At 44.6% G+C, this 25040-nt stretch overlaps 1 protein-coding gene across 27 annotated transcripts in view; it reads left to right on the top strand.

The window, feature by feature from the left end:
* Positions 1 to 25040, top strand: part of Etl4 (enhancer trap locus 4) — a 463673-nt gene that overhangs the window by 368227 nt on the left and 70406 nt on the right. For 19 of the 27 annotated variants that reach the window (XM_063276268.1, XM_008771907.4, XM_039096217.2 and 16 more), the window contains 2 exons: positions 1788 to 1986; positions 5700 to 5793. In XM_063276268.1, the coding sequence (XP_063132338.1) occupies positions 1788 to 1986; positions 5700 to 5793 (293 nt within the window). Of the gene's footprint in view, positions 1 to 1787; positions 1987 to 5699; positions 5794 to 13927; positions 14841 to 25040 lie in introns of those variants that run through there. The other 8 variants (XM_039096225.2, XM_063276273.1, XM_063276276.1 and 5 more) reach the window with 5 other exon arrangements.

Raw genomic sequence — 25040 nt, forward strand, 5'->3', positions numbered from 1 at the left:
GTCTTTTCAGGCTGATCAGCCAGAATTCAATCTTCAGCTTAGTCCTTCATCTTGTAGGATGAGCACGATGAGGGGTCCTTGGTTGGGTGTCGAGGGAAGAGAAAGTTAAACATGCCTCTTGCCACTGGGGAGAAATGAAGTTGAGCGGAGCCTTGTCCTTTCATGCCCATTCTCAGAAGGAGCCTGGTACCCAAGGGTTTCTTCAGTCTGACTCACTCCATAATGAGTTCTTCCCTTGAAGATTTTAGTGCTAGCTGTCTCTCATTCGAATCTTATCTACTCTCCCCCCCCCTTTTTTTTTTTAACTCTTCAGTGTGTGCTTTTTCTTATGTCCTTACTATTTCAGCGGAGCTTCTGGAGGGTACGTTTGTTAGGTGAGATGCCATTTTTAGCTGGAAGGCATCTGTTTCTTTTTCAGTTTCTTCCCACTAACACTCCTGTTAGTCTACTTCCCATAGCCTCTCACAAAGACACAAGCTCTAGGATCCAGACAAAGTCTCCTCATCTTTGATTTAATGTTTTAGTTATCCATATCCAAATAGCAGATGAAGGCAAGTGTGTGGTTTGCTTTGTTTTGTTTTGTTTTCTGTTGCTATAATAAAATACCCTGACAACCACCAACAACAACAAACTAGGAAAGAAAAGGTTTATTTTGCCTTACAGTCCCAGAGTCCAACATTGTCAGAGAAAACACAACAGGAGGGAAGACAGGATAGCAAGAGTAGGAAGCTGGGTGATCACATTTCATCCACATTAAACAAAAAGAGAAGAGCAAATGGGGCCAGGTTATAGAGTTTCCAATGCTGCCCCCAGGGATATACTCACTCCAGCAAGGCTCCACCTCCTAAAGGTCTCACAACTTACCCGGACAGTGCCTCTGTCTGGGGAACAAGTGTTCAAACGTATGAGCCAGGGGGACGTTTGCTATTCAAGTCACAGAGGCAAAAATGGTAGCTTGAGACTACTAATACTGTCATTTACTGGTCATTGCAGCAGTGATTGGTGAGGACATGTTCTTTCTGTCACAGTGCTGGGGAGTCCACGACCAAGGTGTTCATCCACTGTTCATAGCCGTACATGGATGTGTTGCTGGAACAGTCAGTCAGGGCTTCCACTCATGAGACCTCTTTCTGGGATTAGGTTGGAGTCTTGAAATGTGGGTTCTGTGAGCGAACATCAACCCTCGCTCAACAAGAAACAAATCCAGTATGCCAGCACGCATCAAGTCTTCATTTCCCACATACTGGCTAATGCTTCACTGGCCAGAATGAGGCATATGCCCCCTTGAAACTCAGTGGACATTCGGTGATGGTATTTGTGTCCTCTCCCATTGATATAAACATTATAGCTATACAAAAAAAAAAAAAAAAAAAAAACCCACAGAAATGTGCTACCATTTCCACTTGATATGTTCCTGAATGAACTACTAAGATGAGCACTGAATCTTAAACATTGCTATAATAATCATGTTCCCAATTAATGAAATATGTGCTAAAAATAGTCCTGCAGGGTCAGAGCCCTAAATATACCTTTTGTGAGGACAGTCATATTGTCTTTTGCTGTAGGTGATAAGGTTAACTCCTTGTCCTTTTGATTCTAAAAAAGCAGGGAAAAGGCCTGTTTAACCCCTGCCCAGACTCCAAAGAACCCGGATGCTTATATGATAACCAGATAGTGCATTCTATAGAATAAGCATCCCCCATTACTTGCTTTTCAAGTTTGTCCCAGTGTGGTAGAAGTGCCTTTAGCCTCTGCTGACTGACGATTGTGTATTCCTTTGCATGCAGGTGTTCTCTACCTCCAGTATGGAGACGAAACCAAACAGCTGCGGATGCCGAATGAAATCACCAGCGCCGACACGATCCGCGCTCTCTTTGTAAGTGCCTTTCCACAGCAGCTCACCATGAAGATGCTGGAGTCACCCAGTGTTGCCATCTACATCAAGGATGAGAGCAGAAATGTCTATTATGAGTTAAATGATGTGAGGTGAGTAGTTACCTCTGGGTGATGTTGTTTTAGAGTGTGATTTTCTACACCTATTTTATTTATTCTGAGGGTCTTCAGACTGTAATTGATGTCTAGAGTTTGTGCTCAGTCTGAATTTCTCCTCCTCCTGATGGCAAGTGCCCAGTCATTACATTTGGCAGGACCACTGCACACAGATGGGAATCTGCCCTCTGGTTGCCTACAGTTAAGTATGAAGATGAGAACACATTTCTTCCCGGTAGACCTTTGGATGTGCTACTCGCTCTGTCTATATCATAGCTGAAAAGGATATAAATGATCCGGCAGTGCATTTTATCTAAAAAGCAAGGGAACTAAAGCCCAGAGGTGGTCAAGAAGTGCCAAGAGCTAAAGGCATATTTAAAGCTGAATTTTTCAAACTCCCCCATAAAGTACTCTTTCTCCCACGACAGAGCCTGTTTTAGGTAATGATCCTCTTGGGTCTTCACCTATGCTCCACGTGTCTAAAATGAAACAGTAGACTCCGTTCACACAGAGGATGCCGAGAAGCAGCTTCACATTCCATTTCTAGAACATCATCCTTTACCCAAAAGATGTCACGTGGCTCATGGGCTTTCTCTAGGAGACCCAGTTGTATAGGTTCACAGGAATGCTAGCAGCAAGGGGACCGAAGCCTTGTCATTAACTGCAGTGGTTTTGGCTGTAGAACCAAGGCCCCCTTCTGATCTGTCCCAGACGAACAACCAGACAAATAAAATCTAAATCCATATAAACAAGAAGTTGATGGTATAGTCCCTAAATATTTTAGAAGTCAAATGACTTTATCATGGCTAATCTAACCCTTTCATTTTATGGAACCAGAAATTCGGGTATATCAAAGTTAAGGGTCTTATTCAAGAGCACACAGCCAATTAAAAACTACACACACGCACACGCACACACACATGCACCAATCCTGACTATATGCTCAGCCCAAATCATGAAGGGCAGGACTCGGACTCTCTGGTCCCTGCCCTGGGGATGGCAGCCCCTGCTGCTTCTTCATTGTGGAAAGAGTGAATAGCACTTTGTAAACTGTGCCTGCAGAACACGAATGCAAGCTGATCCATATCTCACAGTGATCCCAGATGACGTTCTGAGACATCTGCCAAGGTGTATGAGTAATATAGGGCTTGCAGAACTTGACGCATGCCCCAAGCTACAGGTGCTACATCTGTTGTGCAACTTCCTGCCTTTGGAAAACAGGTTTAAATATTGATGACCACTGAAAAGTCATGGTTATTCTTTTTAGATAAATTATTAATCAAGCTGCCACCATTCTTTTAAATTTGCAAAACATAAACTTAAAAAAGAGGTAATCGCATTATATTTGAAGCACTTTCTTGTGATGACAGAAATCCATGTGGTCCTTTCACATGGGCAGACCATTTCAAGGCAATTGTTTCTGCATTTACAGGGAGAGGCAGTGAGGAACAGCAGTAGCGACTAGTGGTGAGAATAAACAAAAGCTACAGATTACAGGCTGCAAGGAAGCGATTGGGGAGTGACTGGGCTGGGCTTGCCTATATAAATGCTTTCATGTGGCCATGACTTACCATTTTCTACAGCCTGTCCCAAGACTCAAGGTATGGCTCCTTGGCCTTGGTTTTGCCTTCTTTGGAAATGTCAGGAGGAGACATAGGAAGAACCAAGATGGAAAACAGTCATGTTCCTCCTCAGTGGAACCCCAACTACTAAAACAACGAAGAGCAATGCTTGCTGGGAGAGAGGTGCTTTTTAACACAGTAATTTAAGGGCATAGCTCAAGAGAAGAGCATTTGCCCTCAAGGAGCAAGTCCACGGTGGCCTATTTGCTCACACACACACACATGCATATACACACGCACACACACACACACACACACACACACACACACACACACACATGCATGCACTAATAATGCTCAAATATGTTTTTTATTGCAATAATGATAACTCGTTGGCCTTTTGCCCGCCATTTTCTCTCCTCAGGTTGCTTTTCAGTTTCTTGAATTTAAGTGTGAAAAACGAGCCTGAAAGTGTTCAAGATAAATTTTTTGCTTGGGGAATATATCATTCACCCTAAGCAATCCTAAGTATGCTCCCCCCTGTACCAACTGACTTCTAGCTTTAGTACATACGATGTCTTAATTGCATTTAGGTTTATCGGTGGAAACTTTTTTTTTTTTTACCACAAACATTATATGTTTTAAAATACGACTACCAAGTAGGTGTAACTCAAGACAATGGCTTTAATCTTCCGAAGTCGTGGGACGCCCATTCACGTCTTTCTGTGTTCTCAAACATAGCCTAATGGTCAGAACCTATTTCCTGGCCATTAGACTAGCTCTTACTGTGTTGACTTCATACATTTTCGTCAGGGAGGTACTGAAGAGAGTTCAGGTCAGGCTGCTGTAATGGCAATGCCACCGTAAGTGCAGACTGGCCTTTTGCTGTTGGCTCATCTCGGATGAGCATCTCTCTAAATTAATCGTGACCAAGCTCCTAGATTTTTAAATACATTTACAACCGCAGTAAGCCTTTCTCACAGCAAGTGAGATTCTTGGGTTCCTCACATGTCATAGGTGATGTCTGCTAGGCAGGGGCAGGGCTCTTTTCATGAACCCCTGCGTCCTAACTGCTGACTCTCTCTCCCTTTTGCATTAACCTGGCCCTGTTAGTAACAAGGGCTGCCTGCCCTGCCACTCCCACCCCTGCTCACTTCTAATGAGCTACTTGACACATGAAGCACTAGGACTAGTTGGTGCTTCAGAGCAGTGACTGGAGGATATTTAGAAAGAAACAAGACTCATCCAATAATCCTCCACTTCATTTAAAACACAAACATGACCCAAGGATTCCAGTGGCTGTGATCAGCCCACTCAGTGCAAGAACACCTACAAGAAAGCAATGGCCATTGGATAAATGGGCCAGAGGTGACCCTTGCAGAAGAGCCCAAGGCGAGAAAAGGGTTTCATACATGGGCCACTCTTGTGTGATTTGAAGGTAGGCTTTGAGCAGGATGTAGGACCCCTGTCGTCTTCTGCAGTCTGATTTCTTGGCTCTAAGAACTGAGATCAAAAACAGAAAAGACTCAATGTGTCATATTTCCTTTGTGTTTAGACATGTATGGAGGGAAGTATTTTTAAAAATGCACTGTGGGAGGAAAAGAATGCTTTGTTAAACATACCGGGGTTGGTCTCTTTGATTTTTCTTTTTCCCCTACATTCTGTACACATTTTGTTTCCCTTGCTGAGCATGTTTGAAAGCAAAGAAAAATCATTTTTATATGTACATTCATTGGATAAAGAGGAATGTTTAAACAAAGTAAACAATTAAATATTTAAGTATTAACCAAGTCTCTTGAAGGTAGTATAAATACTGGAGTTTTGTTGCTTTTGTGAGTGTTCTTTTTCCACACTCTGAAGTTTGGAAGCAAGTTCTCGTTACCTGATATCTATGGGTGGGCATTAATGCTGCAAGGATAACATGTTCCCTAGGAACAAGCGAAGGGAAGAAAAGCCAGTGATTTTTCTTGTTCTTTTTCTTATTTGCTATGGTGAAAGGATTTTTTTTTTTTTTTTTTTGGTCTGGTTCATGGCAGACAATGGCAGAGTGTCTGTCTGTCTTTTGCCTGATTGTTTAAGGGCAGGGAGAGGAAATGACCAGAGTCAGACTCCTTCGTCTGCCACAGTGATGGATGTATTTGATTCCAGGAATATCCAAGACAGATCCCTTCTCAAAGTATACAACAAGGATCCTTCACATGCGTTTAACCACATGGCAAAAGCCGTGAACGGAGACGTGAGGGTGAGTACCCCTGTCCTAGTTCTGACTGTATTCCCATTTCACACTGTCTCTTCTCACACCCGACTACCACGGTTCCCAGGTCCGTGCTGCTCATCTCACCTGGTGACTTTTTATTGGTTCATTGGTAAAACAATCCGGTTTCCTGGTCATTTGGAGCCAAGGGATGAGAATGGGGCAGGTTCTGCTTTCATTCACTAAGCGTGGAGTTTATTTTTCATGACTATCCCTTTGTTTATGTATTTTAGTAGTGCCTCTCAGATGCTAGCAAGTGCCCTTTCGGCTGCTCTGGAGGTTCAACCCCAAAAAATCTTCACTCCTAAGATATCAAAGATATCCTGAAGGCCTTCTATATTGGTATCTTTGCTCCGTAATGTATTAACTAGAGAATCTGTTGCAATATTTTCACTCAGTAAAAAGAGGACAAACAAATAAAATCAAGTGCATGAGATCTATGGAGAAGCAGCTCTTGTTGTCAGAGTAGCCAACACCCTCGCCGGCTGCTCACTTGCTAAGTGAGGGCTGTTTGCTCTTAATAGTAAACACTGCCAAATCTTCTCTGAACCGTGTTGAGGGCAGAATATAAATGCCTACATGATTTGGGAGCTGAACTCTCCAGATTTAGGTCATCTCAGGAGATTAACCAAATATTTATAATATTTAGGAATGTTTGGAAGGAAAACTTTGTAAGAGTCTGAAGATCAAATTAGGGAATGGATGTGTAGCTAAAACAAAGGTGGGAGATTAAAAAAAAATCAATTTTTCAAAGTGCATCCCTTCCCCAGTGCATGTACAAGTGTTCACACAAACACACCCACAAGACACTAGAGTTCAACTTTAAAAAAAAAACGAAACTTTTTATTGTCAATGAAATCTAGGCATCATCTATTGGACTTCCAGCGAGTGAGCTGCTCTCTGCTCCTCACGTGGCACGTGCATTTCTTTTTGCTGCTGTATTAAATGATGACAAATTTAGTATAGTAGAGCAACATGTGTTTACAGCCATGTGTGTAAAGAACAGTCTGTAGAGAACATGAGTATTACCAGTCTAAGAACTGACTAGTCACGCTGAATTCTCCTCTCTCTCTGTCTCTCTGTCTCTCTCTCTCTGTCTTTCTCTCTATGTCAATGTCTCTCGTTCTCTCTCTCTCTCCCTTTCTCCCTCCCTCCCTTTCTCTTTCTCTCTCTCTCGCTCTCTCACTCTCACTCTCGCTCTTACTCTGTGTGTGTGTGTGTGTGTGTGTGTGTGTGTGTGTGTGAGAGAGAGAGAGAGAGAGAGAGAGAGAGAGAGAGAGAGAGAGAAAGGGGGGGAACAACTCAGCTATTACCCTCTAATGAGAGACAACAAATGTTTGCAATGTAGTTAGCAGGAAAGTCCTTATATTTTAATAAAGATTACTCAGAAAGGAGAAATTTAAAAAGCTCTTTCAGAAACATTTCTGAAGCCTATAACTAAGACCCTATTCCCAGATTTTAGAAACTTTAAAGATGTGGAAACTTTTCAGAGCCTCGTCTTTAGGCCCTGCGGGTTGGATCTGATTCTTCTCTTCATGAATGGGGCTGCCTTGCCGGGAAAGGGCTGGACATTTTGCTAAGTCCTGCCTGTGGTCCAGCTGTGAGACGTCACTGTTTGTGGTGAAGAACAGAAGGGAACAGAGCAAAGATCAATTGCTGTTGTAGACTAAACCAAGCTGCATGGTAGGCCAAGGCGCACTGCGTCCTCCTGTGTGTTGGCACTGTGAGTATGCCCTTGAAGGGGTCAGTGATAAACATTCATGTTATAACGGGAATTAGATTCTAGCCCGTATAAAACACACGCAATCCCGGTATTTTATTTACAAGCCGTAAGCCTGGATTGGGCAGATTTTCAAACTCTTCTAACTTAACACCCCAGCCAGGTGTCCCTTGTTTCTTGCTTTTCTCCTGGCCAATCGCTCAACGTCCATCTCCCCTCAAGGCAGCTTCCTCCTCTTCCTCTGTGACCTTTCTCCTTTCCCCTCTCTCTCCAAAGGCCTCCAGCCAGGTACAGGAAAACTCGTTTACATCTACCTACTGCTCAATCGCAGGCTTTCGTCGCTTAGTGGCCAATTAATTTGGGGAGCAAGGTTAGGTAGCATCGCTTTGTACAGAATTTAACGCCTGGATGCAAGCAGCACCAGAGCAGCTCTCTACAGCAGGCATCGGTCACTGCAGACCCCTAATGTCCTTGGACTTCACTCACCAGCCTCCAGAGACAGCCTGGGCCAGACCTGCAGGCTGACCACTCCTTCAGCATGCATAGGGAACAGATGTGAACTGGGACAAGCCGAGCAGCTGTAACAGCGATGCCCGCATTCCGCCATGACCTCTGAGACTTTCCGTAAACAAGGACTTTAATACCTGGTCTTCGAGTCAGAAGAAATGTCAGACTACAGGTTCCAGGCAGTTCTCCCAGAGCGGTTTTATGATTGAATGGTGTGGCCCAGGAAGCAACTTAGACCAAAGTATTAACTCTGAGGTTATGGGCCTCTGAGTGTACATGGGATTTATGTTGGTGGGGAAGCAGGCGTCTGGTTGCTCCCTTAACATGTAGCTGAACATTGCCGAGGCCTCTGTCTAATGAGCCTTGTTCTTCTTGGCTAGAACTGAACATCCATAACTGGACTTCTGAACTTGTTGATTCTTTCCACGTGGCTGTAAAGCACCCCAGTCTAATTTAGTCACATGGTTCTTTTGTTCCTTATATCAGATAGGTTTGATAATTTAATTCCCAGGGCAGTCCTCCTACCCCCAAATGGAGCAGGCCCTTCTGAATAACTTATGTGCTTATTCACAAATTATATGTCCCTCAAAGGTCATCCATTCTGCTTTGTGGCTAGAGCTTTTTGGCTTCCTGTTCACTAATCCTGATGGCTTTCTTATGATTTAGGCCTCTCTATTTCTTGTGGACATTGATATTATTTTTCAGAATCCTCTGCCGTCACTGTGAAAGGCTTTCTGCCCACCCTGGATCTTACTCATCTGTCTTTAATCTTTGACTTGAATGCAGACAACTGCTCGATGTGCATTTAGGACACACTCCCCATCTTGAATTAACTACTAATACCCAAGTCAGTTACTTCTCTCCAGTTGTTTTCTGTTTGAGCTTTGTGTTTGACACCGAAGAACGGTCTCCTTAGAAACCAATGGCTTCCTGTGCACACCACGGCCAAACTAGCTTCCCTTACTCAGTAGACCTTTCTGTTACTCCCCAGTGGCTTTGGCACGTTCAGGCAAGTTTTACGAAGCTTGAGCTTTGCACGTTTTCTTTTGTCTTTCTTGGGTTGTCTCTTCTTTTAGCTTGACCTAGAACTTGCGATTTTCCTCTTCTCTCCACTTTAACTACTGTTTAAACACTAGAATCCCCATGAATGAACCTCGAAATGTATTCCTAGATCCACTCCCTGTGATTCCAAAGCCAAGTGTGTAGCCTCTTAGCTGTTATCTTCACGTTGATTTTCTTGCAGTGTTTCTAGTATACAACATCGAAGAAAATCTTTCTTGCATCCCTGTCTTTGAAGGCTGGAGTGCCTGTGCCTGTGTGTACTCGTGCTGCATGTTCACCCACGCACGCTCAGGAAATAGAACGGGAAAGACTTGAAAACACTGAGTGTGTGGCTGCAGAGATGGCCCAAGTGGTTCAGAGCAAGTGCTACTCTCCCAGAGGACCACGTTCAGTTCCCAGCACTCACATCTGGCAGATTACAACTCCATGTAACTCTAACTTCAAGGGATCAGAGTCCTCCTCTGGCCTCCTCAGGCACTGCACTCTGTACCCAAACCCATACACAGATATACACAAGTACACATACTTAAAAATAAAAACATTCTTAATTGAATTATCAGTGATTCTTCTCTCGGATGCCTGTCCTTCAAAATATTAAACCGTTCACCAGCCCTTCCCCTGTCACTCACAAAGTCTCTCACAGACAACCGTTTGGCATGCATTAATATTCCTGTAAGTGCTCTTTTGTAAGTTTTTATTAGGCACTTGCAAGTGTAATTTCCTTTAATCCTTAAGACCAAACTTTGAATCAGACCTTGGTGTGAGTCCGTATCTGTATCGCTGATAAAGACTTGTTTCTGGAACGCAGTTACTTAGCTAGAGGAACGAGGTGCTAGTGCAGCAGGAAGCTAGCCTCCTAGTCAAGGTGCATAGCTCACTTCCGCTGCTTTAACGGCCGTGCTCACATTTCACGGCCTCTCTGTGCTTCCTGTGTCAAGTGTTTCCTGTTCCTGGCGTCTGGAGGGCCCTATGTCTCCATATATGTCTGCCTGCTATGGTTCGAGTGTGTTCCCTAAAGGCTGTTGTATCAGGAATGGGACCTGCAATGTCGTGGTCATGAGAGGTGGATTGATTATTAGAGGTCTGGTGTAAAGTGTTGGATCCTCAGGGAACCAACTCAAAAAGGATTCATTTAGTTCCCCACGCCGGGTCAATTACGGCAGCCATGATTATCATCGTGAGGCCACTCGCATGCTTACTTACATGACCCATACACTTTCTGCTCTTTTGCCATACTGTTTTAACAGATTTGCCCTCACCATCCACCTGCACCACGCTATCTAGATGTCCTAGCCACCAGAATGATGGCTGGTGCCAACAGTAGCCCGCACCCCAGAAAAAAATGCAACCTTCATATATTTTGCTATAGCAACACAAAATGGACTTTGCCTTCTTCTTTTACACATTAAAGGGCAGTTTTCCCCTTCCTTCCTCTAACAAACTACCAGCACGAGAAAGCACGGAGGAAGTGCTCAAGGTCTTAAGGCTGTGCTATGAGGCTGGGTGTCTGTCCAGAAGACGATGAACCAACCGTTAGGCAGTTTCAAAGCTATTTGGAACGTTTTAACAGAAGATACTAAGGGATAACCGGCAACTGTATGGGTTAGAGTAACAGGATGGCTTAAAACAGTGAAGCTTACTGAAATGTTTACATGTTAAATAACACGGTGAATGGCGTTTTCTTTAAAACAGTGGAAGAAAAAAGTAGAGGAAACAACGTTGAAAAAACTTAAAACAGTAATAGGACTTCATTGCATTTTTTTTTTTTTTGGTCTTTTTATGTTTTAAAGGTCCCACATTAAAATGTTTTTAAAGTAATTAAAATTGAGAACTGCTTTTGGAACTTAAACGAAAGACTGCTCACTGCGAAAAGCTCCTGCATGCTCTCTATCCTGCTTTCCTTTCAGGGGCAAGTGGACACATTCTTGTCCTGTGCCAACCCTTTGGGTCATGTTCACGTTATCCCGCAGATGGTATGTCCTTTAAAGGCCCAGATCATAACATGCTGTCCTCCATAGCTCCCTGGAAGCCAGTGTGGCATCTGGAGGGGCAGTGAGCGTGAAGTGCGGGCATAGCCCAGGACAAGAAGCGCTAAGGTGCTACAGATGCTGCAATGTTCATTTTCCGTCCTTTGTGAGGACCCGCTGTAAAAATATCCCCAGTCTCATTCCCAAGAATAGTTCCCTTCTCCTGGTTTATTTTTATCGTGTGGACACTGGGAGCCTTGTACATGATCATTTTCCTTCTTTGTATTGCTACTCCAGAGCTTAGAATTACATTTGTGGCCCACCCACAGCAAGGGTGCAAGCATTTGCAGGCTATAGTTTGTGTGCTGGCGTTGTTCCTGGTCTCTCTCTTTAATGTCACTGCCTTTCTCCTTCCTCTTGTCAGATATTCCACTTGCCTTCTTTTTTTTTTTTTTCTTACAGAATTATAATAATTCATGTGAGTGGTATTAGTTCCTCTGCAGAATCTCTCCAGACATAGTGTTTTCTGGGTGTACCATTATTCCTGATGTCAGATCACAGACCTTCCCGTGTCTGTGGAGTAAGCAGCATGGGAAAGTACTTTATATTTTAACTAGGTTTCAAGTCAATAACTGCAAAATAGATGTGCTGACTCCAGTTTTTCCTGATGCTAAATCAGAGGCCAAAAACCTTTCCTCGACTCACGCAGCAGGCAGATACCAGATCTGACACTGCTTCCTACGGTGTCTGTGTCTTCAGCCCCGGCTTTCCTCTCTTGATATTTACGTATAAGGTTTACAAGTTATGAAATGTTATTCCTAGTAAGATGTCAAAACACACAAAATAATATTTTATTCATTCTTTTTAAAAAAGATTTATTTATTTGTTTTATGTAAGTACATTGTACACTGTCATTGTCTTCAGACACACCAGAAGAGGGCGTCGTCGGATCCCATTACAGATGGTTGTGAGCCACCATGGGGTTGCTGGGAATTGAACTCAGGACCTCTGGAAGAACAGTCAGTGCTCTTAACCACGCCCCATTCAATCGTTTCTTGACACAGTTGCATATCTACTCCATGGCATCTTCTTCTTTTCCTTTGTCCCATCCTGTTCTCAGAGGATGACCCAAAAGATAACCACAGCAAAAAGAAGGGACGGAGGGAAAGAAGGAGGGAGGGAGGGAGGGGAGGGAAGGAGGGAGGGGAGGGAAGGAGGGGAGGAGGGAGGGAGGGGAGGGAAGGAGGGGAGGAGGGAGGGAGGGGAGGGAAGGAGGGGAGGAGGGAAGGAGGGAGGGAGGGGAGGGAAGGAGGGGAGGAGGGAAGGAGGGAGGGGAGGGAAGGAGGGGAGGAGGGAGGGAGGGAGGAGGAGGGAGGGAAGGAGGGGAGGAGGGAGGGAGGGAGGGAGGGAGGTAAGAAAGAGTTATACAGGGAGGAAAACGAGGAGATGACCAGGCTGTTGTGGTTGTGATAGAAGTTTTAGATCCGAAGGTCTTGGATAACACTGTGGGAATGGAAGAGGACATGGAAGTAGGTATCCCTTCCTCTGTTCCCGTGTTGCTGGACTCTGCCCGGCCCAGCCCTTCCACCTGTTTAGTGGCAGTGGCATTAGAAACTTGAGTCTGCACCTGGCACTTTGTTCAGCATTTTGATTGTATTTGCTCCTATCTGATTTTCATAACATGAGAGAGAAATCTGCGCACACACGTGCGCACGCACACACACGTACAAACACGCACACACAAACGCACACACGCACACACACATACAGAGGAGAAGTTAGTCAGCCCACCTAGTACCACACACTTAGTGAGGGCGCTGGACGGACGCAGAGCCAGGCTTCTTGATCTCTTCTGTGGTCCTCACCACCTCCTCAGTCTCCATCAGTGTCCCTGGGTCATCACCACATCTGTGAGCTGTCATTTCCCGAAGACCTAGCTTGGGAGTGACTCTCTTCATCACCCAACCTTTCGTTTCCTTCCTTTTCCCACGTCACTTTTTCCTTAGAACTTCCATGGACAACCCTTCACCCCCATCCTCTTAGCATGTTCTCCTCTCTTGCCTTTGCCAGAGTTACTGATGCACTCTTCTGACACATACATTCCTGAGAGACCAGGTCCCATTTTATTCATCTTCAGACTCCCTGTGGCTCTCTCAGTATCCCATTCTGCATAGATCCTCTCTAACTGCAGTCATGGAAGATATTACTTAGGTCAGCATTTTCCTCTCGAGCATCCTGGCAGTGCTTTATCTACTAGGGTCAATACAGTGGTCTGTAAATGAGGCTGTCAGTGGTTTGCAGACCATCATCCCCCGTGAGAGGCAAGAATACCTGCTTGCCTTCCTGTAGTCTCCGTTCCATCACTGGAATGGGGCAGTGGTTATTTTCCCTGGAGTTTGAGATGAGAATAACAGTGTGGGGGGAAGTCTGGCTTTCTCAGATGCAGCAAGCGGTGGTGGGAAATGCACATTTTGACAAATGTGCATTTATCTCCCTCCAAAGAGGGAGTTCCAGGAGTTGACTCACCTGCGGTAGAAAGTAAGCTAGCGTTCCAGTAAACAAACCTAAATAAGAAACCGCAGATTGCTGTGTGCATAGTTCCTGAGGACAGAACTTGCCTTTAGATGGAGCAGGTTGTTGTCATTTCAAGTACCTTCAAACTTGTAAACTAAGCATTATGGTTTTACTATATTGCATTCTTTTTTATTTTCTTTTTCTTTTTTTTTGGAGCTGGGGACCGAACCCAGGGCCTTGTGCTTGCTAGGCAAGCGCTCTACCACTGAGCTAAATCCCCAACCAGCATTATGGTTTTACAACATCGAGCATCACCCCCCCCCCCCCCCCCGGTTATAAAATGCCCCAGATCTCTCTCCCCCTAGACCGTGGAGTCAACCCTATCCACCACTCACACTTTCTGCTGGTCCTGAAGCTGTAACAGTAAACCAAGCAGATGTTGTAACCACCTCTTCCAGACCTGGCCAACCAGGAGATCAGAATAGCCAATGCTCGATGCTGGGATCAACATCTGTCGTTTTTTCCTCATCAGCTCCAGGCTGTGCAAAGCCAGACCTTCACTCTGTCATTGCTGCCTCAGTGAGCACTGTGGGTCTTGGTTGTGATCCAGTGAGCCCATGAGGATGACCGTGCTACCGATGATGAGGAAATGCTCTTACTGCACTGACTAACAAGCAGCTTGCACATTTTAATGCAGAGTCTGTCCCCCACTTCTTCGCACCGCGCTCCCAGGTCTTCATTTTTCAGAAGCAGGAGGGCAGCATGCACATCACATAGGCGACTTCAACGGGCGCAGATCTCATCTTTCCTGCTGCATAGTTGCTCGCCTTTTCCGTACACGTTTTTTTGTCATTGAGAGGTTATGACAACATGAGCCATATTGTATTTATAAACATCACGTGTTTCCTTGATCTGGCTGCAGTTTCTGCCAGACAGCACACAGGGAAGAAACGTTTCTCTCGTTGGCTCAGCGTTGCTTTTCGTTAGGCTGATTTCCGGAACAGGGGAAAAGGCATTCCTGCAGCTTTAACTCTCAGAGAGAAGTGGTAGCCCTGGATGTCCGTGAAATAGTTTTAACAAGGGTGGCTATTGCTCCTTTCAACCACATGTTTTGACTAAAGGCTCCCTCTGTAAGAAAGCAAAGCCCAGATTTAGTCACCACGAGGACAGACAGAGCTGGAAGCATTCGACAGATGGGTGGTTCTGAGGTCTCTGCGAGTCTAGAAAGTTTCTTCTACAAAAGAACAGACCACGGAAGATGAAAGGTAAGAGCTCTGCTTCCTTTAAAACAGACTGCAGTCCTTCGAGACTCCCCTGTCCGGGCTCTGGCACAGATTGTACCCTTTTCTCCCTTGCGATGTCTAATGGATTCACCCCAGTGAGGACCTGGAGTTGAAGGATTTGTAGGAACTTCCTGCATGCTGCTTTGAAAGCTAGTGATATCATTGTTATTGGAATTCTCTGGTTTTAAAGACCCCCTTTTAATCCCACTGGGGCTGTCTCTGAGCTACAGATCCGTGATCTAGGAGCCTGTTTCTGGTTAACCTTGTAGTTTAACAAAGGTTTTGAAGGAGTCAGTGCAGTTTGCTTGAACGGGGACTCTTTGGTTTATGGGTTTGTGGCAGTATTCAGTATTTTCTTAAAGATGTTGTCTTTCGTTCCGTTCTGAGATCAAGTGGAGAAAATTGAATAGGAAAGAGAGAAAGCCGTGTGTGTGTGGCTTGTAGCATTCTGGGGAAGTTTTCCCTGGGGAATTCATCTTAAATTCTTTAATAAAAGGAGAACACTGAACAAGTGTCTGGTTTCTAGACAGCCTGTTACGTGGAGTTTAATGATTACCTGGAAGCCCTTGGCAGACATCATGTTCACCTGCGACAGTGGTTCTGTGTGACATCACGTTATAGAGTGCTTTTAAATGAATTTAATGTGGGACATGCCCTTTTAAGCTCATCAGCTTCCTCTTAAAGGAACACAACCTTATAGATGATTTAACTATGCAGGACGTTGGTATCCACTGGGCCTCATTGTATGTACCGTTTCATATAGTCAGCTTGGTAATAGCATAAATACTAGTACCCATTTTAAGATTGGAAAATCGAGGCCGAGGGAGATTAAAGTGACAAGATCCCACAGTACTAAGCAGCAGAGATTTAAACCCAGGCTTTTCCCTGCAGAGCCTTTGTGTCTGCTTGGGACACCCCGTGGCCTCACCAATCCCCAAGCATTTCGGGGCAGACAGCATCCACTGTCTGTATCATATCACTGTAAATATCATATTTACTCAGTGTCAAAATATTATCTGGTGCCGTGGGAGATTTTGCTGTTGTTGTTTGGGGCTCTCTTTTTTATTTGGTTTTGTAAATTAGGAACCCGGAAACTAGTTCAGGCCGGAAACTAGTTCAGGCCGATGTTCTGTTTATCCCAGGGACCAGGTTACAAGTTAAGGTGAGGGCAGTCAGCACCAGATGAATGACTGTTTATGTTGCTGGCTTCTACTGTTTCTTTTCCATAAACGCTAAGTTTCGGGGGAGAGGGGAGAACAAAACAAACAAACAAACAAACAAACAAAAAGAATAAAACCACAGGTGTTTGTGAGACAGAGCAGTCAGTGTGTCAGTGAGTTTGGTAATGGAGTTGAGTCGTTACAAAGAACATCAAAGGGGGAGGTTCTGGAGTTAGGGCAGCAGGCTTTGCTTTAACCTTCTCCTGTGCTCCGCCTTGCCCCTTCCGAAGATACAGACCTCAGCTCAACAGCGGAAAACACCTAGTGATTTGTTATGCAAAGTTCTCACCCTGGATGCAGCTGCTCACATGAGACAGGTTTGGGGTTTCAGGATCAAGGCAGCCTGCATCCAACTCTATTAGAGCAAATTTAGAACAGTTCAAAGTGGAGCTCCCTCTGCAAATGAATATATACTATGTTGTTGTTACTTTTGTATCCAGCGTTGACAGAAAAAGCAGCCCAGGTAAATATCACTCGAGGCTACCTGGCTCCTCTGCAGATGCTCTGTAGCCCCCACCCATTCAAAGCCTCTGCCTCTGTTTGGTGGGGAGGCTTGGCCACACCTCTCTGCTTCTCACACGCAAGCCACACCTCCTTTCTTTGATGTTAGCAGAAGTGGCCTTTGACCGGCACGTGCATCCCAGCCTTCTAGCCACAGACCTCCTTCCCATAGGTTGTTTCCTGGCTACTCTTCCACTATCCCGTGTTCTTTGTGGGTTTCCACAAAGGCGGTCCAGACTGTGCCAGATTGTACCTTCCCATATCGGCCCAGGGTCCCCAGGTCTGGTGTCCTGCTCTGAGGCAGGCTGACTAATTTTTGTGCCTTTCCCAAAATATCTCAGGTGAGTGTGTTATTTTCATATAAATTTGAGCATAGGGGGAATGATGTGCTAATAATGTGTTTCTAAGATCCATGTCACCTCAGCGACATTTCTCTCGGCTGTGCTTTACCCCCATGGTAGGAGCAAGAAATGTCCCATCTGCTTTTGAGGAAATACTCCCTTAGATTCATGACTCAGGAACTGTACCCAACCAGGATGGTCAGTGTTCCTTCCCTCAGTGACTAAGCCTGACGAGTTTGAAATCTTTGGGCTTAAAAGCTCCAAAGAGGGTCTTAGCCATCAACTTTTGTAAATCATTCACCTGGAAGATCAGATCCAAGAGGCTGAGCGTGGCTGGAGAGATTTGGTCAGGTTTACAGACCAGAAAAGGGATGACACACGGCTGGAGCTGAAGCCGCGGGTCTCAGACAAGCCCATTAACCTCATCCATTGCCACTTCCTACTGGCCTTGGCTTTTGTGCTCACCCCCTGGGCGTCATCTGGAGTGTGTGTGTGTGTGTGTGTGTGTGTGTGTGTGTGTGTGTGTGTGGTGTGTGTGTGGTGTGTGTGTGTGTGGTGTGTGTGTGTGTGTGTATGTATGGGGGGGCAGACAGATGGGTGGACAGACAGACAGAGACAGAGAGAAGCCAGTACTCCATGCAGCACACGCTTGCCTTGAGGCTACTCTGTAGCCAAGGTTTTCTTCAACTTCAGGCATCATTTTGAGGCCTCCATGAGGACAGTAGCCCCCATGCCTGGCTTTCCACCTTGTTCCTTGGTGAGCTTGGGACAGCTATAAATCTGTCTTCTTGAGGCCGTCCATGGCTGTAGCGGGTATAATGTGGCTTCATTTATTCTTCAGAAAGCAGCCCACATCTCCCTTCTAGATTATCTTACTAAAAGCCAGCCAGAAATCCTGACAGAGCCAGGATTCATTAATTGGAAATGCATGAGCCCAGCACCAAAAATAGATTTTTGAACTAACCAAATTTAGATTATCCTGTATTTTTATGGAAGGGGAGTAGGTCATTGAGTCAAGTGAGAAACAGCAGCTGCTTCAGATTATGAGATTCTTGGAATGAAACAAAAAATATTGGCTTAACAAAGGGGTGAGGCGCTGCAGTGGCACCCCATGGTCAGCTCCTCGGTTGGAGCAGGTCTGGCCTGCTGACATTTTGTGTGCAGGCGTAATGGTCTACACCCAAACTATGCCAAGTTGTCTTTCCCGTGAACCTCCGCTTTTGCTTTGGTTTTTGCTTTTGTTTTTGTCTGTTTTTCTTTTTCTTTTTTCTTTCTTTTTTCTTTCTTTTTTTTTTTTTTTTTTTGGACAGGGTTTCTCAGCATCACCAGCCCTGGACTGACTTTGTAGACCAGGCTGCCTCAAACTCAGAGATCCGCCTGCCTCTGCCTCCCTCGTGATGGCATTAAAGGCGTGCTCTCCCATGACCGCTTGCACCTCTGCTTTCTAGGTGACACATGGGAAAGGGGGCTTTGCATCCTTTTGGTTTTGTACAATTTTTTAAATTATTTATTTACTTGGCATTCTGATCATAACTTCCCCTCCGACCCCCGCCGACCTCTTCTCCTAATCTCTTTCTCTCATCTCACCTCACCTCCCCCACTGCTCCTTTTCTCCTCCGAAAAGGGGAGGCCTCCCCGTTATCAGCCAGCCTTGACACATCAAGTTGCAGTAGACTAGGAGTGTCTTCTATTCTGGTTTGACAAGGCAGCCCAGTTAGGGGAAAGGGATCTAAAGGCAGGTAATGTAGGCAGAGACAGCCCCTGCCCCTGCTTTAGGAGGTCCACGTGAAGTCTGAGCTGTACACTATTAAACACATGCAGAGAACCTGGGCCCATCCATGCAGGCTCTCTGGTTGGCAGTTCAGTCTTCGTGAGCCCTGTGAAACCAGGTTAGTTCACTCTGTAGGTTTTCTTGTGGTGTCCTTGACCTCTCTGGCCTCGTCAACCTTTCCTCTTCTACAGGATTCCCCAAGCTCCATTTAATGTTTAGCTGTGGGCTCCTGCCTCAGTTTCCATTACTTGCTAGATGAAGCCTCTCTAGTGACAGTTATGCCAGGCTCCTGTCTGCAAGTATAACAGAGTATCATCAGTGTGTCAGGAGTGGGCTCCCCTTTATGACATAGGTCTGAAGCTGGGCCAGTGATTGGTTGGTCCTTCCCTCAGATTGTGCACCCTCTTTTACCCCTGTACATCTTGTAGGCAGGACAAATTGTGGACCTAAGATTTTGTGGCTGGATTGGTCTCACAATCACTCCATTAGAAGTCTTCCCTGGTTCAGGAAATGGGTGATCCAGGCCCCTTACTCCCCCGTGGCTAGTAGTCTTAGCCAGTATCACCCTTATAGATTTCTGGGAGTTTCCATTGTCCTAGGTTTCTAGGTCATCCCAAAGATGCCCCCGACCCCTCAATTCAGTTGAGTCTCCCAGTACTCTCTCCTTCACTCCTTCCCTCACCACACCCATTCCCATCCCCACCCCTCCCCCACCCACTGTCTTTGTGGTTTTGAGATGGGGGTCTCCCCTATGCATCCCATGCTGGCCTTAATGACTTGTACTACAGGTATGTGCAACTATACCTGGCTTAAATTTTAGTCATTGCATAATACTGTCTTTAACAGGGCTGGACAGGTGGCTCAGTGGTAAGAGCACTGACTGCTCTTCCAGAGGTTCTGAGTGCAAATCCCAGCAACCATGTTGGCTCACAACCATCTGTAATGGGATCTGATGCCCTCTTCTGGTGTGTCTGAAGACAGCTACAGTGTACTTATATATAATTAATAAATAAGTCTTAAAGATATTTTCTTTAATGTTTTGTTTTTTTTTTTTTTTAAGATTTGTAAGACCAAGGGCCTAAGAGCTAATGAGTGTTGTTGTTTTGGTTATAGTAAAACAGTTAAAGGTCCGTTTCAAACCATCTTAAAAGAAATTGTTAAATGAGTGATGGTTCTGTGAGGTTAGGGCCTAAATGGTGAGCTTGTCTTGGGAATGCACAGAGTTAAGGCCATGGGTTAAGCCTTTAGGACAAAGTCTAAGCTGGGGCTCATGGAAGGTGTAATTATTACGGATTGTATACAGCTGAAAAGAATGAATCATTTTGTTGCCAAAATCCCGTCTATTTCCACTTGAAGAGTTCTCAAGGCTCCAGCATCTTATTCCCCACAAAGAGGAGGCATTCATGAAGTCGTTTTGTGTAGATACGTTTCCTTGAGACTTCTCTTAATAGAAGGTGTGAATTTCCAGAGCTTCATTTAAGCCACCGAACAAGTCGCACTGAGTCACGCCACATTCCGACAGCATGAACGCTGTGCTGGAGTCCTTTACCAGGTCCACACACGTACTTAACTTCCTTGGTGGTTTTTTTTTTCCCCCTTTCCTTTTCCAGTGACATCAGAGGTCACGGTTTGCCTGGTCATTTTCACCCTTTGAACCTATTACTTCTCATTTGCCCTTAATAGAGGAAGAACTGCCAAACACAGCCCTAGAGAGCAAGAAGTCTAGACACACCCGAAATGGAAGGCTTCGATAGCGTGTCTGGACATTGCTGCGTGTTTCTCATGGAACACTACCCCATGTACTCAGAGCTGGATGCCTGCATTTAAGATGAGCACACAGACCTGTCTTGCACTTACTTCCAAGGACAGACATTGATTACAACATTCTGAAGACGGTTGGCACCATGTAGTTGTGGGTGAAGGAACATTCTAGATACCACTCTACAAAGTAGATAACACTTTTCTGCTTTCCTTTAAAAGCAGATCTAAAAATATGTTTCCTAGCAGCTGTTTCACTGCAAAACAAGAAGGAAAAGGGATCTGCCCCACTGCAGAGTAATTCGCTCAACCAGATATCTACAGGGTCAGACCTCATTGCTTCAGAAATCTGCTGAAGAGTTCACTGTGTATATATAGACCAAGGAGCCTATTAGCTTGTGATCTAAGAGAACCTCTGTATTCTCATAAAAATGAGAGATGTGGCAGAATTGGCAACCAAAGCTATAATTATGTTAATGTAGCCATTTTAAGACTGAAATACGTTGTTTTAAAATGTTTCTGTATTTTTATTATTCATAACAATGTTCTGAAGACATTTAGAAAAATGCTAGCAAGTTTCTGTTCTGTGTCACCTTGTGGCTAGGGCATAAAAATGAGTCAAATGTGCAATTGTGAGTCACAATTTTTATTAAAAGATATGTACTCATGTATATAAATTTATCTTCTTAATATAAAAACTGACCTCATGAATGGTTTTTACAGTGCTGTAGACTGAACCCAGGGTCTTATACATGACAGGGGATCACTTTTCCATTTAGCTATGCTCCCAGTCCACTTCACATTTTATTTTGAGACAAAGTTGCCCAGACTGAACTTTAACTCACGTTGTAGCCCAGGAAGACCTTGAACTTTCAGTCTTCAGCCTCAGCCTCCTGAGTAGCTGGGATCACAAGCTGTTGCCACCAGTCCCAGTCCAATCCCATTAATTATATATAATTAATGTACAAATGGTATCATTTGTACCGACAGTGGGCCTTGTTATGGCATTATCACACATGTCCACAGTGAACTTTGATCACTCTCCAAAGTTTAATTTTTAGCAATAGTGAAAGATAGTATTTTGGTCAAGGAAGGCCAAGCTGGATTGAGAATAGCTGAGCATATACTGAGACTATCCAAGTTACCCTGAACAAACTGACCCAGCCACCCTTCCCAGCATCGGGAAGCAGATAGCCAATGTTGTATTAGTTCCACTGCCATGACAGGTATCTAGAGAAGCAGAAGGGAGGATGCAACTGGCTCACATTTTCAGAGTTGTTAGTCTGTGGTCAGATGACTCCATTGTTTCTGGGCTTGCTGTAAAGAAGGACATTCTGCCAGAGGTTGTGGTAGAGGAGAGCTATTCACTTTGTGGAAGGAAAGTGCGAAGCAGACAACAGTGGGGGAAGGGGTTCAGGGAAACCCATAGCCCTCAAGGACAGGCCCCTAGCAATCATCCTAAAATGAGAGCGCCTCTGAAAGTATCCACCCCTTCCAATAACCATTGGATTTCATACCCACCAACGAATGAATCAAAACGGACCGGGGAAAGCAGAGCCCTGGTGTTCCAATCCCCTCTCAGAGATTCTGTCCAACAACTGCTGACCTTGATTCCCTTGATACTTCATAAGAATCATTTTGCCACAGTTGTGAATGAATCATAATATAAATATCTGATATGTAACCCCAAAGAAATCATGACCCACAGGTTGAGAATCATTGTACTACAGAAAGCTATACAATGCCTACATTCAAAACTGCCATCCATTCATGAGATCTTTTGCTTTCCAATAGAATGTACCGTTTTCTTTACCCTCCTATGAATACATTCAAGAGGATATTATCTATTTTATTCAATTTGTCTGGCCTCACAATTCATTGACAAAGCCATGAATATTTGTTGGTGGAATCAAAAATAATTTTTATGCATTTTTATATCCCAGATAATACAGCAGTGATTTGATCAATTTAATAGTCATGGCCCCAGAAGAATAAGCACAGGAGGCATTTCTTAGAAACACAATTATAGACTCAGGGAAACTCACTGTCAAGGCCACGGTGAAGTTTGGGAAAACATGATGGAGAAGAAATTCCTAGGAGAAACCAAGCCTATTAGCTATAACTCGGGGTTGTCCTAGCACACTCTGCCTCCCTCCTTGATCACCATGATGGGGAGGGGCTACAATTGCTTAAGTTGATTAAACCCTTAAAGAATTGAAAAGGGAACTCATCACATATGTCAGTGTACCAGAGGGGAGATCATCAACATAGAGCCAATGTCTCAGTATCCTGATTTTGAGAAACTCCCTCTATTTGCTGACCCATGTGTTCCCGTCTATCCTGGGAGAAATTACCCAATGTTAATTTTCAGAAAAGGGAAGAAATTTAAGTGAAAAAATATGTGTATGCATGTGCACACACACACTGAAAAGAGGGAGAGACTGAATGTTGATTTGAGCACTGCAAGAACGAATGTTATTTTGGTTCAATCTGGAGTTTGTTCGTCTTTAAAGGGAATGAGATGTTCTTGGTGGTAGTTTGGGGCTTCAAAAAGTGCTCCCTAGATCACTAAGACTTTGCTTCATATGCCTTACTACATATAGACCCAGATTACCTCCCTCCTTCCCTGATGTGACCACTTTGTCATGTAGAGCATGACATCACTCCAGGTAGTTGCTGAGCTTCTAACTCCCCATTTGGTTTCTCCTGGGAGCAGGATGCCCACACGTCCGGCTGTGTACTCTTGGAACACCAAGAAGCAGATCTAGTATGCAGTGGTGGGGACTTTTTCTATCAGGGTCAGCCTGGTTGAGACAGGATGGTGATAGCTGATTCAACTTCTACATCTGCTGGAGCAGGGCAAGGCAGAGCAGGGCCAGGCAAGGCATGGACAGAGATGCTGCCAAGCTTAGCCTCAGGGCATGCATGACTCCCAAACCAGTTGTCTTTGAGGCTGTTATTTATCCAAATAAGGCAAGGCAGTGGTTTTGCTGACCGGCTCAGGTTTCTGAGCCATGCTCACTAGCTAGCTAACTTGATATTTGAACTGAAAACACAAAGGTATTCCTTTGAAATGTAGCACTTTTGTGGGGTTCACGGATATCCTGGAGTCATTGTTTCGAAGACTTTTTCCTGTGTTTTTAGATGATGTGGATATGGTCTGGTTTGTTTTACCTTTCTCTTCTGGCTCTTAGAACAGGCAGCCGAGATGACTTTGGATATCTGTGGACTTGATTTTGCACCAAAATAATACTCAACCTCAGAGCCTTCTAGGGCGAGAACCATACACTGATTCCTGGATGCTGGACTGTACGATTGCTCAGGGATTGCATAGATCCTGGGCCTGGCATTTGCCTTTGGAAGGAGACACTTGAAGTTCTGGGTCAGTTTGTTCATCTGGAACATGGAAATGACAGTCATGACAGGGATAATTAGAGATTTAATGGGATAAGTCTGGAAAGCAATGGTCAAATAGGAATCTCTAAAATCACTACTTTCTTTTCCTACGTCCAACCTCTCCTGGCATGAACGTATTTCCTAATAGAGAGGTCATGAGCGATTGTGATTGCTCCCTAGCTTACTATCCAGAGACTCGAAGTCAGAGGATTCCGAGGACTCTGAGAATGTTTATTGCGTTCATTTACGTAGCTCTTCCTGCATCCTGGTTTGAATGTATATATTTAATAAATAACCTTCCCTTCTAAACTATGCCTTCCTCAAGGGTGAGGATTATGTCCTGTTTTGTTGTTTTGGTTCAGACAGGGTCTCGCTCTGTTGCTTTGGCTGTCCTACAACTCATTATGTAAACCAGACTCTTCTTGAACTCACAGAGATCTGTCTGCCTCGGCCTCTTAAGTACTGGAATCGAAGGCTTATCCACCATGCCCGGTATGCCCAGTGAGGATTATGTCTTAATAGGTTCCTTCTCCATCACCAGTTATAACCCTGGATTTACCACAGATTGTAGCTACTCAGTAAAAAGTCCGTGAATTCACAGAATCATATTTTTTGGAGTGGGCACTACAGGAAATCTTATTTAAAGATTAAGAAGCTCATGTTAATTCCTGACTAGAATGCAGATTCAGCGAGCCATTCAAAAGTGATGACGGTTGGTCGCCCTCCATCATTCTACACTGATTTTTTTTAATTGTATTTATTGTTATCATTATGGGGAGTACACACACACACACACACACACACACATACACACACACACACACACACACACACACACACACACACGCAAAAGGCATATGCATGATACGGCCCACGGGTGGAGATCAGAGGGTAACTTCTGGAAGCTGCTTCTCTCCTTCTACCAGGAGGTCCAGGGATTGAACTTCAGGCGTATGGACGAGTGTTGCTACCTGCTGAGATGTCTTCCCTGCCTGTCCACACTGGGCTTGGAGAGACACACTTGGAGGTCATTCAGGAGTAATAATCTGGTACAAATACTTCCCAGGTGGTCTTCGTTCTGTCTCGGGCTCCAGCTAAAGCCAAGGAACACAGATGGGGTCTCAAGGGCACATTCATTACAAACACGAAATTGGAGATGTCTTTGAAAGAACTGAGAAAGTGTCACTTTTCCGTT

This window comes from Rattus norvegicus, chromosome 17 (assembly GCF_036323735.1).
Source record: "Rattus norvegicus strain BN/NHsdMcwi chromosome 17, GRCr8, whole genome shotgun sequence".
NCBI classification, from domain to species: Eukaryota; Metazoa; Chordata; class Mammalia; order Rodentia; family Muridae; genus Rattus; species Rattus norvegicus.